Raw genomic sequence first — 15,497 nt, 5'->3', positions numbered from 1 at the left:
GTGGAGACCAGACTCATGCCATTACAAGGAACTGATGGGACTCCCGGCATTACCATGGTGACGGCAATGATGCAGAGCTGACGGGCCTTACGCAGGACTCATTTTGCCGCTATTCGAAAGTGGCTGAGCTGCTACTGCTACCCCAGCTGGTGGAACTTAGGCTGCTGCTGCAAGGTGATGGGATGTTTGCTGTTCTGTGTGGGGTCTGATGTGACCAAACAGCTATATAGGACGCGACTCCGCAACCTACGGGCTACAGCACAACCTCACATTTGATAGTGGGTAACTGGAGGCAGACTTTGGCTTTGCCTTCCTGCAGCCTGATGTCCTCAAATTTATAGCCCCCAGGAGTCCTCTGGGAATCAGCCCTCCCCTACGCAGTGCCTCTGAGGTCAGTTCTTGGCTGGTACAGCCCTCCTAGGTCCAAGCAGGACACAGGACCCAGGGCAGCCTGAGCACAATCTTCCATCCCGCTGGGAATTCAGAGGTGGGCACACCCCCAAGCCAACCCAGTGAGGATTTTGCTAGAACTTTCTGGAAGGAAAAATTGTCTTCCTTCTGCAGTATCTAAGACGGTATGGCTATGTTGCTAGCATGGAGCAAGGGACAAGGGAGAGGCTGCTGCCTGAGACCAAAACTAACAGAGACAGAAATAAAGCTTAGGATGGAAAGAAACTGATCGTATACATCCCTTGAGCTCCTGGATACAGCTGTACCTAAAGCGATTCCCTGAGCTTTTTGGTTACAGTCATCAGTAAACTCCTTTAATCTTGCTTGAGCCAGTTTGAATTGGGGTTCTGTCGTATGAAACCTCAAGATTCCCAACTGTTACGTTCTCAAGGTCTGTGTCCTCATCTGTGAAACGGAGGCAATCTTCACGGGGCAGGTAGTGATAAGGACTGAATGATATATACCACCTAAAGCACTCGGCACATAGAAACTAAAAATCGTTGGTCCATTGCTATGATGATCACTTTTTATTAGTGGTATCATTGTTGCTACTGTTGTAAATAACAACAGTAATTGTTGTTACCACACCCCTGCATATTCGATTCTTCAGAAAGATCTTGGTCACGGGTGACCACCTAGAGGGGTGGGATAGGGAGGGTGGGAGGGAGATGCAAGAGGGAGGAGATATGGGGATATATGTATATGTATAGCTGATTCACTTTGTTATACAGCAGAAACTAACACACCATTGTAAAGCAATTATATTCCAATAAAGATGTTAAAAAAAAAAAAGAAAGAAAATTGAAAGAACAGAAAAAAAAAAAAAAAGAACACATCTGGTCTTTGTCCCAGGTCCTGGTGCAGAGCTTCAAAAGCCCTTGGAATTTCCTGAGTTATAGGAACATCTTTGTTGTGCTAATGAGGTGACTTGTAGGGGCTGGTCACCAGAAAGACCAAATATGTGATTTGGAGGGTTGCATCAACCACTTGACCTCCAGAGAGAGAAGGGGGGCTGGAGATGGAGTTCAAACCCACGGCCAATGATTCAACCAATCACACCTATGTAGTAAAACCCAGAGGAAAACTCTGGACACCAACTCAGTCCATTTTTCCGGGTGGTGAACACACAGCTATGCTGGAAGGGTGATATCTCTGATTCCATGAGGGGATAGGAGCCCTGCGTCTGGAACTCTCCCAGCCTCTGTACATCCACAATAATAAGGCTGTAATTGCAATTGTAAGCCTGACATGAAGCTTTCTGACTGCTGAGGCATCTGTTACAAAACACATCTGTCAGGCTTCCCTGGTGGCGCAGTGGTTGAGAGTCCGCCTGCCGATGCAGGGGACACGGGTTCGTGCCCTGGTCCGGGAAGATCCCACGTGCCGTGGAGCGGCTGGGTCCGTGAGCCATGGCCGCTGAGCCTGCGCGTCCGGAGCCTGTGCTCCGCAACGCGAGAGGCCACAACAGTGAGAGGCCCACATACCGCAAAAAAAAAAAAGACATCTGTCTTGAGTAAATGTAACACCAGGTCTATGACCCAGCCACTAGCAAAACAACCAGATAAGGAATTAGGCTGCCCCCACCCATGAAGGGGGCTCTTTCAGAAAGCCCTGGGGAACCTAGATAACTGACCACTTGACTGACCCTGCTTCCCCCTTCCTGTACCCTAATTCCTGCTCTTAAGCTTTAAATTCACCATAGAGTGAACCCATAAAACCCTAGACACCCCACCCTCATACCCTAATAAAAGCAGACCCCCCCCAAGGATTCCTCTCTCTCTCTCCCTTCCTCCCTCCCACTCTTTTTCTCCCCTCTCTCCCTCTCCCCACCCCTGCTCCCCACGACTCTACTGTGTGGCTCTCCAGGACCTGTGAGTAACAAATCTTGTTCTTCGAGGGTCCCTGATGGTTTCTCACTGAAGTGCATCCTGGGATCATAATAGGAACCTCAGAGCTGCCCCAGCCATAAATAGGGGCCCCAATGGGAGAGTGTCTGTAGAGTTCGCTATGAGTGATGCATGCCCAGGTAAGCACTGCAAGCATCCCTAACCCAAGCTGCTACCATCAATAGGCTTGGACCAACAGAATAGTATAGACTTTTTTTTTTCAGCTCTGTGAGTGGTCCTAGCAAATTATTGAACCCAGGGGGTTTATGGGAGCCTCAAAATTTATAGCCAGCCAATCAGAAGTGTGGGTGACCTGGGGACCCCCAAATTGTGGCTGGCATGTGAAGTAAAGTGGGTCTGATGGAGAACCAAGGCTTTAACCTGTGGGTCTGATGCTAAGCCAGGTGGTTGAGGTTGAGCTCTATCGCAGTACACCCAGTTGGTGTCAGAGCAGCTGGGGTGGAAACAGAATAATGACCAAACGTTTGGGTTCTTTTGTTGGTTCTACAAATATTCACTGAGCATTTATCATGGGATAGATGATGCTCTAAGCCAAAGGCAAGCAAACTACAGCCCACAGGCCAACTCCAGCTGGCCACTGGTTGTGGTAAATAGAGCTATATTGGAACACACCCACAACCACTGGTTTGACTATCATCAATGGCTGCTATCACTCTATAAGGCCAGAGTAGAGTAGCTGCAACCATACAGACCTCAGAGCTGAAAATATTTACTATCTGGCCCTTTGCCAATGGCAGTTATAAACCACAGGCGCACAGAAGTGAACAAACAACCTACTTTCCCTGTGGGAAATCCACACGTTCTTTCCAGCCCTTCCCACCAAGAAGTGGAGTCTGCCTTCTCATCCATGGAATCTGGGCTTGGCCATATGAATTGCTTTCCCAATGGGAGGTTAGCAAATGTGATACAGCAGTGGCTTAAGAAGTGCTTACCCAGTAAAGCATGCCCTTCCTGGCTACACACGGAGAGAGGTCCCAACTGCCCATGCAGGATATGAGAGGTTACCTTGTCCCATCTCATCAGAGCTCACCCAGCCCTCCAGTCAATGCACAGACTCCTTAGAAATCATACATGAGTGTTGTTTTAAGTCACTAAGTGCTGGGGTGGTTTGTTACACAGCATAAGCTAGCTGATACACTTGTGAAGCGTATGGTCTCGTTGGGGAAGATTAATCAATTGACAATTAAAATATCAGCTAGTGGTAAATAGCATGAAAAGAGTTAAAATGGAGTGTTGTGCCCAAGAGCAACCAGATGGCTAGTTCAGAAAGAAGGTCATACAGGGAAGGAGTCTCAAAAGAAGTGACGTTTAAGCCTGTGACCTGGATGACAAGGAGAAACCAGCCATGCGAAGATCAAGAGGCAGAGAATTCTCCACACCCTTAACATGCACCCCAAATATCTAATCCTCCTCATCTCACTAAAGAGCACCCCACCAGGTATCTGGGAACGACCATAGATGGTGACGCCTCTTAATGAACCCACATGGGTTCCCAGACCTCTGCTCTAATAATCAAGAACTACTTCCCAGGGACTTCCCTGGCGGTCCAGTGGTCGGGACTCCATGCTCCCAGTGCAGGGGGTCTGGGTTTGATCCCTCGTCAAGGAACTAGATCCCGCATGATGCAACTAGAAGAGCCGCATGCCACAGCGAAGATCCCGTGTGCCGCAACTGAAGGATCCCGCATGCCACAACTAAGACCCAGTGCAGCCAAATAAGTAAATAAATAAATACATATTAAAAGAAAAAAAAAAGAACTAGTTCCCAGATAAGCCAAAAGAATGGAAGAAAACATATCTGGCCCTTTTTAATAACAAACCACATTAGAAAACACGACAGCACTGAAGTCTTTCACAAAATAAAATAAAAGCTTCAGAAGGAAAAGAAATTTTTTTTTAACCTACAAAGTAAAATACTGCCATGATGGGTCATAATTAACATCCCTCACTATCCCCTCTTTCACTCAGTAAACGTCCCAAGCATCACAGGACAAGCTGTCAATTTCCTGGGGCTTCAATCCTGGGGTCACCGGCATCCGCAAAACATCAAAGGAAGCTGTTCTATTTTTCAGATCTTTGTTATGATCAAAAAAAAAAAAAAAAAACTTTAAAGCCAACGTCTTTTAGTGGAAGATGTTAATATCCATGCTTTATCTCAAACGTGAAAAAAAAAAAACAAATAAATCAAGAGGAATATGATAATTTTCCCAATCTTACTGATAAACTGGCCCCAAAGAAGAAAAAATAGCTCTGTCTGGCATGCAAAGGTGATTTATAGAAGCCTATTTTTGGTCAACAAAGCCACTTGATAGGTTTTATCAAAAATGAGTAAAACAAAACATACTGTACTTGCAGGTTTCACAAACACTCAAAGAGAGGCTCCTAGGAACCGGAATAAAGATTGTTTTCCTTCCCACCCTCCCCACTCAGGGAAATAAAATTTCCCACCAGAACCTGCTCACTTGGCTCATTTTCAAGTCTGAAGAGGAAGGTTTTTTACGTATGCAGGTCAGCTCAAGGCCCTTAGACGTACGTCTGTTTCTGACCTGTTTTTGGGTTGTTTTGTGGGTTGGTTTGTTTTTTTCAGACCCTCAACATAAAAATCAGGAAACAGGTTTTTAAAACTCAGTTACAGCCCTGAGACACCAAAATAGCTCATCTGAGACGCTAACAGCATGAACAAAAAGTCTGAGATGTGGGTAGGAAATCTGACTCACCGTCGGGGAGAGAAAACCTTGCTTTTTCTCACCTAAATAGTAGGAAATGGTTTGATGGCATTGTCCTTCAAAAGACAACAAAGCCTTGAGAACAATCTAGAATTGAGTCCCTCTTCCTGGCACTCCAGGTTAATCTCAGGACACCACCCAGATCCAGCTTGGAGAAAACATTGAAAACATCTGAGTTCTGATCTTGATTGTGAGAATCAGGCAGCTACATCAGTGGGAACAATCGGACCATCTAAAGGGCTGTAGACAAAACCAAAACTTCTATTTTCTTTTTTTTTTTAATTGTATTTATTTGTTGTTTCTGGCTGCGTTGGGTCTTTGTTGCCGCACACGGGCTTTTCTCTGGTTGCAGTGAGCGGGCGCTACTCTTCGTTGTGGTGCGCGGGCTTCTCTTTGCGGTGGCTTCTCTTGCTGCGGAGCACGGGCTCTAGGCACACGGGCTTCAGTAACTGTGGCACGCGGGCTTCAGTAGTTGTGGCTCGCGGGCTCAGTAGTGGTGGCTCACGGGCTCTAGAGCGCAGGCTCAGTAGTTGTGGCGCACGGGCTTAGCTGCTCCGCGGCCTGTGGGATCTTCCCGGACCAGGGCTCGAACCCGTGTCCCCTGCATTGGCAGGCGGATTCTCAACCACTGCGCCACCAGGGAAGCCCAAGACTTCTATTTTCAATGCTAAGCATAGAAAGCTTTACATTTTCGGTATGCAAGATGCAGAAAATATTTACCCTCTGGCCCTTTGCAAGAGAAAGTTTGTTGACTCCTGTTCCAAAGGCCAGCACCAAAACCAGGAAGCAGGGATGGCATCCGAGAGACCCACGCGTGTCACTAATCACCAGCAGCTTCCTCACTCACAGTCAATTAACTCTAGTTTTCCACACAGTTTTAATAGGCAGCATCACCAACACCAACCCCATGCCCCTTCCCCTCTTTACCACCTGCCCCCAACCCCGGAACCCGTACCCAGGACTCACTTGCTGGAATTCATCGTGTACCCGGAGGGGCACTCAGGGATGCACTTGTTATTGTGAATGACATACTGGTGGCAGCCCTGCCTCCGAGAGTTCTTGCATTTGTTGTGCAGGTCCTGGCAGAAGCTGAAGTTCACACAGCGCCAGTCTTGGAAGTGGTAGTAGGGGGGCGGGCAGGTCTCCACGCACCTGCCATCCAGGTAGAAGTTGCGACAGGCCACACACTTGGTGGGGTCGTCAGGCTCAGAGCAGTTGCCCAAGCACTCACTGTGGCAACAGAGACCCTCAGCGGTGCAGCCGTGAGACTTACAGATGGTCGGACACACTGGAGAGAGAAAGAAAACAGCTGGTCAGTGGCTTTGCCCAATTCCTGTCTGCACAACAGCGAATCTGGATGAGGAAGTGCAAGCCAAACAAAATAATAACAGTAACAGCTCACTTCTGCAGCACTTGCTACGTACCAGGCACAACTATTAACTCATTTCAGCCCCCAAGCCAGTGACGTGCTTGTAGATGCTTAACAGCTTCTTCAGGGAGCGGGGCAGAGATGCTCTGCTTATAGCGTTTGCCAATTTCCATGGTGTAAATACTCCCACTACGGTTCCTTTCAAGCTACCCGACCTAGAGTTACTGAACGTGGAGCCAGTAAGAGATACACAGTATCACAGCATTAAATAGCACATCTATGGTATAGATGCAATAGTAGCAAATAACCTCAAAAGCATAAATCGTAGGAAAATGTAGTGAGATGATTAGGAAGTGGTGAGTTTGGAGTATTTATTACCTTTGTTTTAAACATAATTTGTTTAATTGTAAGTTGATATCATTTAAATTTTAACAACAGCTTGTTGAAGAACCAGATTTCCTGAAAATTACACAATTGGCTTTAGCAAGCCAGCTCCAGCACGCAGCTGCAGGACTGGTGTAAATAGATATATCTGGGGCTTCCCTGGTGGCGCAGTGGTTTAGAATCTGCCTGCCAATGCAGGGGACACGGGTTTGAGCCCTGGTCCGGGAAGATTCCACATGCCGCGGAGTAACTAAGCCCGTGCGCCACAATTACTGAGCCCACATGCCTAGAGCCCGTGCTCCACAACAAGAGCAGCTGTGACAGTGAGAAGCCCGCACACCGCAATGAAGAGTAGCCCTGGCTCACCGCAACTAGAGAAAGCCCACGCACAGCAACGAAGACCCGATGCAGCCAAAAATAAATTAATTAATTAAAAAAAAAATTTTTAAGATAAGAACTCTTTAAAATAAATAAATAGATAATGATCTCCATTTTACAAATGGGGAAACTGAGGCACAAGGTGGTTAAGCAAATGGCCCAAAGGTCATTCATTGCTTCAACACACATTTGCTTGCACTGATCTAGATATTACAGCTGCTGCAGGAACATGGTGGCCACAGACCCTGCCTTTGGGACCACATGGTCCGATGGAGGAGACATATTCATTATTTAAAAGTATAACTGCATAAACAGCAGGCACCGTGCTGGAAGTAAGGAGGTGGCATTTCTGCTGTGACCTGCGGGAGATCATGAATGGGAAAGGAGGGGGCTCTGCGGATGGCGGGCAGAGGCTGTGCGTGGATTTTGCGGCTGGAGTTTCTTATTTGATGCAACCGAACATGTCCACTGAAGGCTGGACTCTTCCCTGGCTTCCTGCAGCAGCTTGGAACACATCCCCTCTCTCCCGATATCTCACTACTCATGACTTCCTGATTCCCCTTAATATGGGTCCCTCAGCATCTGACCTGGGCTTCCATGACCAGCCCTCCCTTTCCAGGCTGCCAGCAAATTTGTCCCTGGACCGATGGCTTCCCTGAGGCTGGAAAGACCTCGGCCACAGCAGAGCCTGTTCCCTGGATGCCTTCTTTGCTCACTCCGTGCACACCTTGGAACGTGGTTTGGAAGCTGGAGAGTGTTCTTCACTCCAAATCCTCAGGCCCTTTGATTGCTGCAATGAACATTCCGGCCCACGTGGACCCCACCAACCAGACCCAGGGAACTGACGAGGCTTCTGAAGCCATACTCCCCCATGAGCATCGCTGTTGGATGCAACTTTCTGTGATGATGGAAATGGTCTCCCTTGGCACTGTCCAACACGGTAGCCACTTCCCCGCGGCTGTGGAGTGTGGTTAGTGCAACAAGGAACCAATTACTTTTATAATTGCAGCAAAATAGGCGTAAAACTGACCATCTTAACCATTTTTAAGCGCACAACTCGGTGGCATTAAGGACATTCACATTGTTGTGCAACCATCCCCACGGTCCATCTCCAGAACTTTCTCATCTTCCCAAACTGAAATTCTGTCCCCGTGAAACACTGACTCCCCAGCCCCTGGCCCCCACCATCTACTTCCTGTCTCTGTGGATTTGACTCTTCTAGGGACCTGCTATGAGTGGAATCAGATCGTGTTTGTCCTTTCGTGTCTGGCTTATTTCACTGAGCATCATGTCCTCAAGGTTCATCCATGTTGTAGCATGTGTCAGAAGTTCCTTCCTTTTTAACAAAGGCAGAATTCTTGTTGACAACATCACCAGTGGGTGCTTGACTATATCTTGATAAGGAGGAAAACATCTATACACAGTAAGATGAGCTAGCTTGAATAACTGTAGCTGCTTACATTTATACAATGAAAATCAATCATGTATGTCAAAAAGGGGAGAATCCGGGGCTTCCCTGGTGGCGCAGTGGTTGAGAGTCCGCCTGCCGATGCAGGGGACACGGGTTCGTGCCCCGGTCCGGGAAGATCCCACATGCCGTGGAGCGGCTGGGCCCGTGAGCCATGGCCGCTGAGCCTGCGCGTCCGGAGCCTGTGCTCCACAACGGGAGAGGCCACAACAGTGAGAGACCCGCATACCGCCAAAAAAAAAAAAAAAAAAAAAGGGGGGGGGGAATCCAAGCTTTGTATAGGTTCTTAGGCAAAATTTTCTGGAATTTTAATTCTCTCCAAGCTTGTTATGATCCAAAGGGGAAAAAAGAGTCATTGAATAAGAGATGTGGAATGTGCAAATCATGATTAACAAATAGAGCTGGTTTTGCCATAAAAAAAATAAAAGGTTCCTTCCTTTTTAAGGGTAGTACTATTTCATTGTGTGTATATACCACACTTTGTTTATCCATTCATCTGTCAGTTGACTCTAGGGTTCCTTCGACCTTTTGCTCACTGTGAATCATGCTGCTGTGATAATGGGTGAACAAATATCTCTTCAAGACTCTACTTTCAGTTCTTTTATGTATATACCCAGAAGTGAATTGTTGAATCATGTGGTACTTTTATTTTTAATGTTTTTATTGAAGTATAGTTGATGTACAATGTTGTGTTAGTTCCAGGTGTACAGCACAGTGATTCAGTTTTATATATATATACTTCTATTCTTTTTCAGATACTTTTCCTTTTAGGTTATTACAAAATATTGACGTAAACCACAGCAATATCGTTTTGGATCCGTCTCCGAGAGTCATGAAACAAAAATAAACAAATGGGACCTAATTACACTTAAAAGCTTTTGCACAGCAAAGGAAACCATAAACAAAATGAACACACAACCTACAAAATGGGAGAAAATATTTGCAAACAATGTGACTGACAAGGGATTAATTTCCAAACTACTTTTAATTTTTTGAGGAACCACCTTACTACTTTGCACAGCGGCTGCACCATTTTACATTCCCACCAAGACTACACAGTAGAAGGTTCCAGCTTCTACTGAGGAACCAAACTTTTCATTGCATTTTAATTTTAAAATTTGGGGGGCTACTGGCTCTTGTATTGGACAGCAGAGTCTTAGCGAAAGAAACTCCTTGCCAAAGCCTACAGGTCTCATGTGGTCTAGTGCCTGCAGTCTCTCTGAGTCCTTCTCCCAAACCCAGGCAGTCGCCACTCCAGCATCCTTCCTGCCCCTCACACACCCAGGCTCAGCCCTACCACAGGACCTTTGCATCTGCTGCTCTGGCTGCAGCATCCTCCCCTTATCCTCCCATAACTAGCTCCTTCTCAACCTTCAGGTCTCAACCCCTTAGAAAGACCTTCCCTGACCTCCCCTCTGGAAGTCACTTCACAGAGGAGAGAAGACTTGCTCAGCTGAGATGCAGCATGAACCCGACATTCCTGGGTCTCAAGAAGGACACGGCCATCCACAGGGTCCACCCAGTCAGGGGGAGGAGTGACACGCATACAGCTCTCCACCCACAGGCATGCCACAAAGCTTTCTCTAAAGAATCCATGACAGCCTCAGTTTTCTTGTCTGTCAAATGGGGATGATAAACCCTTAACTCCTTCTCACGCTTAAAAGAGGGGATGCGGGTAAGGAACTGGATTCTTTGATAGACACAGTGTAGGCTGGATATCAGTTAGCTACTCTGGGCATTATTATTATTTCCATTGTCATTAATAATCTGTCTACGAGGACCCAAGGAACTCCATGGCAGGAAGCAATATAGAAAGCAGACAACTATTTAGGACCCACAAAGACTCCACCCTCTGGGAAAGCACATGTGCGAGCAGGAAAGGGCCTGTTTCCTGGGCTGGCGCTGCATCTGAGGGTCAGCCCTTAAGTTCAAAAGAGGTGTCAGCAAAGACCTCACAAAAACTTCCCAAACACATAAGCTTTCCGGCCTAGACAATGCTAAGAAAAACGATCCAACACTCACAAACAAGGCCAGAGGTTAACCACAGGGCTATTCAATCTTCCTCTGGAGCCCTGCCTAAGAGGCCCATCTGAGAACAACTTCATTCTCCAGCAAAGGAGCTGGCAACATTTTCCCATGGAGGGTCACAAAGCCTATGTTCGGGGCTTATGTTCGGTGTCACAACTAGTCCACTCTGCCGCTGTGGCGTGAAAACAGCCCAGAGAAGGCTTATGGGGACAAACGCATTGTGTCCAATAAAACTTTATTTACAAAAGCAAGCAATGGGCTGGATCATTTGCCAACCCAGGCAAATGATCAGAGGTAAGTTTCAATACAGTGAAACTTACCTGTGATTGATTAGTTTTTTTTTTTTAATATTTATTTATTTATTTGGTTGTGCTGGGTCTTATTTGCCGCAGGCAGGCTCCTTAGTTGAAGCTCGAGGGCTCCTTAGTTGCAGCATGCGAACTCTTGCTGCGGCACGCATGTGGGATCTAGTTCCCTGACCAGGGATTGAACCTGGGCCCCCTGCCTTGGGAGCGTGGAGTCTTAACCACTGCACCACCAAGGAAGTCCCTGATTCACTATTTCTATTAGCACCTCAACTCCAGGAAGTCAGATGTCAACTTATAGATGGATATGTTGTAAATCATTTTTTATCCCATAGAAGAAATAACCTCCAAAAATGACAGGTTTATTGCCCCTGGGACATTAAGTGTCCCCATATCTAACTTTGCAATCCTAGTTCAGTGACTATACATGTTTTGGCTTTACCATCCAGCCGGTGCCCTCACTAAAGGGTTAAAAGTGTTGACAGGTGCTTTTTTTTGTGCTTTTTTTTTTCTTTGCATAAGAGTTGTGTATTTTAACTTTTGAAGACTATACTTTGATAATGATAAGTCTGCTCTGGGTGTCTCCCATTCCGTTTCCAAGTACTTTATCTTATTTAATAGAAATGCCACTGTGGGTGTCCCCCACCCAGGTTGAATTATGAAAACCACACATCTGGCAAGATGAAAATGGAGGAGGCGTCTGACTCTCCTCTCCCTGTGCACCTTGCCCTGCCCTTTTATAGACACCAAATGAGCCACAGCCACAGTCCCAGCAGCCCTGGCTCAGAGGGCCACCACACCCAGGCTGTTTCTGCCAGAGACGATGGCAGCCTTCTCAAGATAATGCCCAGCAGTCCGGGAGCTATGGACCTTCCCAGGACAGGTACGTGATGTGTGTGTATGCAACGTCCACACGCCCAGACCTCCCTCCTCCAAACACACAAGTTCCTTGTTCATCCCTCTCCCATCCCCCACACCCCACCCAAGCTGCCGTGGGCTGCTGGCCTCAATTTCCTCCCAATTCTCCCCTAAAGTTTCCAAAAGCCCCTGGTCTCCAGTTCCACTAGCAGAAGCAGCCACTACCCTCAAGTGGCTTTTTCACTACACCCCGCTGAGAAGATTGAAAACTGAACTCTAAGCAGACCGGCAGAGCGGGAAGGAGGGAACAGAGTCAGCGTCCTCTGGTTGGACCCTCTGAAATAAGTGGAAGGTTCTTCACCAAATGATGCTTTCCCCAGAGAGAGATCTACAGAAATGCCAACTGGTTTAAGAGATGTGGTATAAAGCAAAGGAGACAGGTGCAATTTGACCTCAGTATTTCTACTGCTAGGAATTATCCTGCAGACAAGGACCATATGTGCACTTAGACACCTAGACAAGGATATTCTTTACCCTACAGGACATTCACCATTGGGGTTTATAACTGCAAAAGCCTGTAAACGATGTAAAAGTCCAAAGCAGGAGACCGTGTAAATAAATTAATGTGGATCAAGGAAGTAGAATAGTACGCAGCTGTGAAAATGGAAGTGGCTCTATGTATTTTGATGTTGGAGTCACTTCCAAGATAGCATTAAGGGGAAAAAAGTGTCGAAAGCACATAGCTTGTTCGTGGAAAAAGGAAAGAGATGTACATTGTGGGAATACAAAATGGACAGCTAGTGTGGGAGACAGTTTGGTCGTTTCTTATAACCTTAAACATATACTTCTGATCTTTACCACAGAACCTAGGGCTTTACCCGGGTGAAGCGAAGAACAAAACACTTATGCACACACAAAGACCTGTATTTGAATGTTTACAGTGGCTACATTTGTAATCACCCCAAACTGGAAATAAACTAAATATCCCTCAACTGGGGAATGGATAAACATTGTATCTCCATGCCACAAACTCTAGGGAGCCGTCAAACTAGAATGAAGGGCCGATTTCCACAACACAGGGATGAATTTCAAATGCAGGGCATTGAGTGTAAGAAGCCGGTCTCCAAAGCTACACATTCTAGGATCCCATTTTATATGACATCCTGGAAAAAGCAAAACTCTAGGGACAGTGAATCCATTAGTGGTAACCAGGGGCTGGAACTGCAAATGACACACAGAAATTTGGAAGATGATGGAACGATTCCGTATCTTGACTGTGGAAGTGGTTACATGACTATATAATCAGTGAAAACTCACAGAACATTACACCAAAACGGGTGAACTCTGCTCTACGGAAATTACATCTTAAAATGAGGGGGAAAGAAAAGGACAAATAGGACATATGTCCGTCTGGAAGGGACACAAGAAATGTGCCCCGTGACTGCCTGTGGGGAGGGGAATGTGGATGAAGTGGAGGGTGGGTAGCAACATCCTTGCATGTCAGCACAAGTTTTTTAATTTTTTCCTATGTATGTGTACGCCCTTCTATAACTGACCTCTATTTAAAAATACATTTTTAATATAACTGAATCACTTTGCTGTACACTTGAAACTAACACAACACTGTAAATAACTGTACTTCAATAAAAATTTGAAAACTAAAAATACATTTTTAGAAACTCTGCTAGATGATTAAGAAATGTTTTTGATCCATTATACCATTCTACCCCCAAATATTCCTGTAGTGACTGTGTCAGAATAGCCACCAGGCATCAACGAGAGCTTTACAAAGTTTCTCTTAAGATCTTTTTTTGCCTTAGTACAAAATCAACAGTCAAAGCAACTAAACACCAAGTGTGCTCCGAGGTTGGAATCCAGACCAGGTAGAAATATTATTGATGATAGACAACACTGGGACAACAGATGAGATTTCTATAACAGACTGTGGATTCAAATACTTTGTCGGTGTTAATGCCCTGTTTTTAAGCACCATAGGGAGGTCGTGTAAGAGCATTTTCTTGTTCTTAGAAAATACCCCCGAAGAATTAAAGGCAAAGGAACACCAGATGCGTGCATCTGACTCTCCGATGATTCAGGGGGGAAAAAATTAATATGTTTATAATGTGTACATAAATATATCAGAGAGATAATAAAACAAATGGGGTAAAACTAGTGAATTTAGATACAATTCTTGCAAGTTTTCTGTCAACTTGCAAACTACATCAAAATTAAACGTTACCAATTTATAACCAAGCAAGGTTAAAAGCTGCAATACTGGGAGAAAACAAAGGCCCTGCGGTAAATAACATGCTTATAAAAATATAGCCACTTTTGGTTTCTTTGCCTTTTTAAGTTCAAATCAATTTGGTTTTTCTCAGTTAAGTAGATATATGGTAAAAACAAAACAAAAACTTTTTTTAAAAAACCCCTTTTAAATGTTTCCATAGCACGACATATGTTAATAACATCTTGCTACATTCCTTTCCAAAGCCCGTGGTTAAAAAAAAAAGATTTATTATTCCAAAAATTACTGCTTTCCAGAAATTTCCAAACGGAACAGTTGCGTCATGGGCCTGCAGACACATTAACCACAGGGCCTCGTGGCTCTCCCTGAAAGTGTGAATATTATAAACTCCATAGAGTAATTTACTTTGTTTCCATCCTAAGCCTTTCTCTGCCGCGCCCGCCCCAGACCCTGACAGACGAGGTTCGAATCCCCGGAGCCCCGGGGCGCGGGCAGCACTTAGTCGGGAAATTCCTCCCCTTGGAATCTAGTTGATTTAATGGTGGGATTGGGCGGGGGGAGCGCTAGGTGAACTTTTGACGGCTGGGTGGTCAACAAACGCCCTTTCGGGTATGCGCTCCCTGAGAAGCGGCGACCGCAGGAGGTCGCGTCCTTGAAGCTAGGAAGCTCCCCCTTTCCTCCCCAGACAATGCCACCCCCGCGGGCGCGAGTAGATTCGCTTCCGAGATGCGTTTGGAATCGAGTGGCGGAGTTCTTCGGAGAAATACGGCGTATGCAGGCCAGAAAGGAGGCGGAGCCCCGACGGGGTGGGGGCCTCCCCGCTAAGGCAGCCTCAGGATTGGTTGGTTCCAGGCATCTATGTGTGTGTTCAGGAGGGGCGGACGCTGGGCAGGAGAAGCCCCGCCCCCGCGAGCTAGTGGCGGCCGCGAAGCACAAAGCCCGAGGCGCACTCCGCTCCTGGGAATCCAGGCCAGGCAGTGACGGCGGCCGCAGCACCGCCCTCGCGCTCAACCAATGGGCGGGCGTGCTGCCGGGGCGCTGGCCCCGCCCCCGGGCGCTCGGGGCTCCGCTCGTCCGACTGGCGCTCCGGCAGTCACCGCCGCCGGGCGGTCCGCGCTGGGGGCTCCGGGAGGGCCTCTCGAGGGTGCAGACCTTGAAGGGCGGGTCTGCAGAGGATGGAACTTTGGATAAAGTTAAAGAAAAGGTGAAACCGAGTGTGCGGGCCGCCTCAAGCAGCCACCGGGTGGCTTGGGCCGCGCGCGGAGCTGGGCTTGTGCCCGGGAGATCGGGTCACCGCGTGGCAGGCAGCGCCTGGGATGGCCGAGGGGGGCCCTGGCCCCAGGCCTCACTCGAGAGGGGCCCATAGAGGGGCAGCGGCTC

At 47.0% G+C, this 15,497-nt stretch overlaps 1 protein-coding gene across 2 annotated transcripts in view; it reads right to left on the bottom strand.

The window, feature by feature from the left end:
- Nucleotides 1–15,497, bottom strand: part of INSR (insulin receptor) — a 125,377-nt gene that overhangs the window by 42,323 nt on the left and 67,557 nt on the right. For both annotated transcript variants that reach the window (XM_082650447.1, XM_082650448.1), the window contains exon 3: nucleotides 6,049–6,370. In XM_082650447.1, the coding sequence (XP_082506573.1) occupies nucleotides 6,049–6,370 (322 nt within the window). The remainder of the gene's footprint in view (nucleotides 1–6,048; nucleotides 6,371–15,497) is intronic.

The sequence above is a fragment of the Grampus griseus genome (assembly GCF_964374135.1).
Source record: "Grampus griseus genome assembly, chromosome: 3".
Classification (NCBI taxonomy): domain Eukaryota; kingdom Metazoa; phylum Chordata; class Mammalia; order Artiodactyla; family Delphinidae; genus Grampus; species Grampus griseus.
Note: the sequence above shows the minus strand (reverse complement) of the source record. Positions and strands in the feature narration are given on the sequence as shown.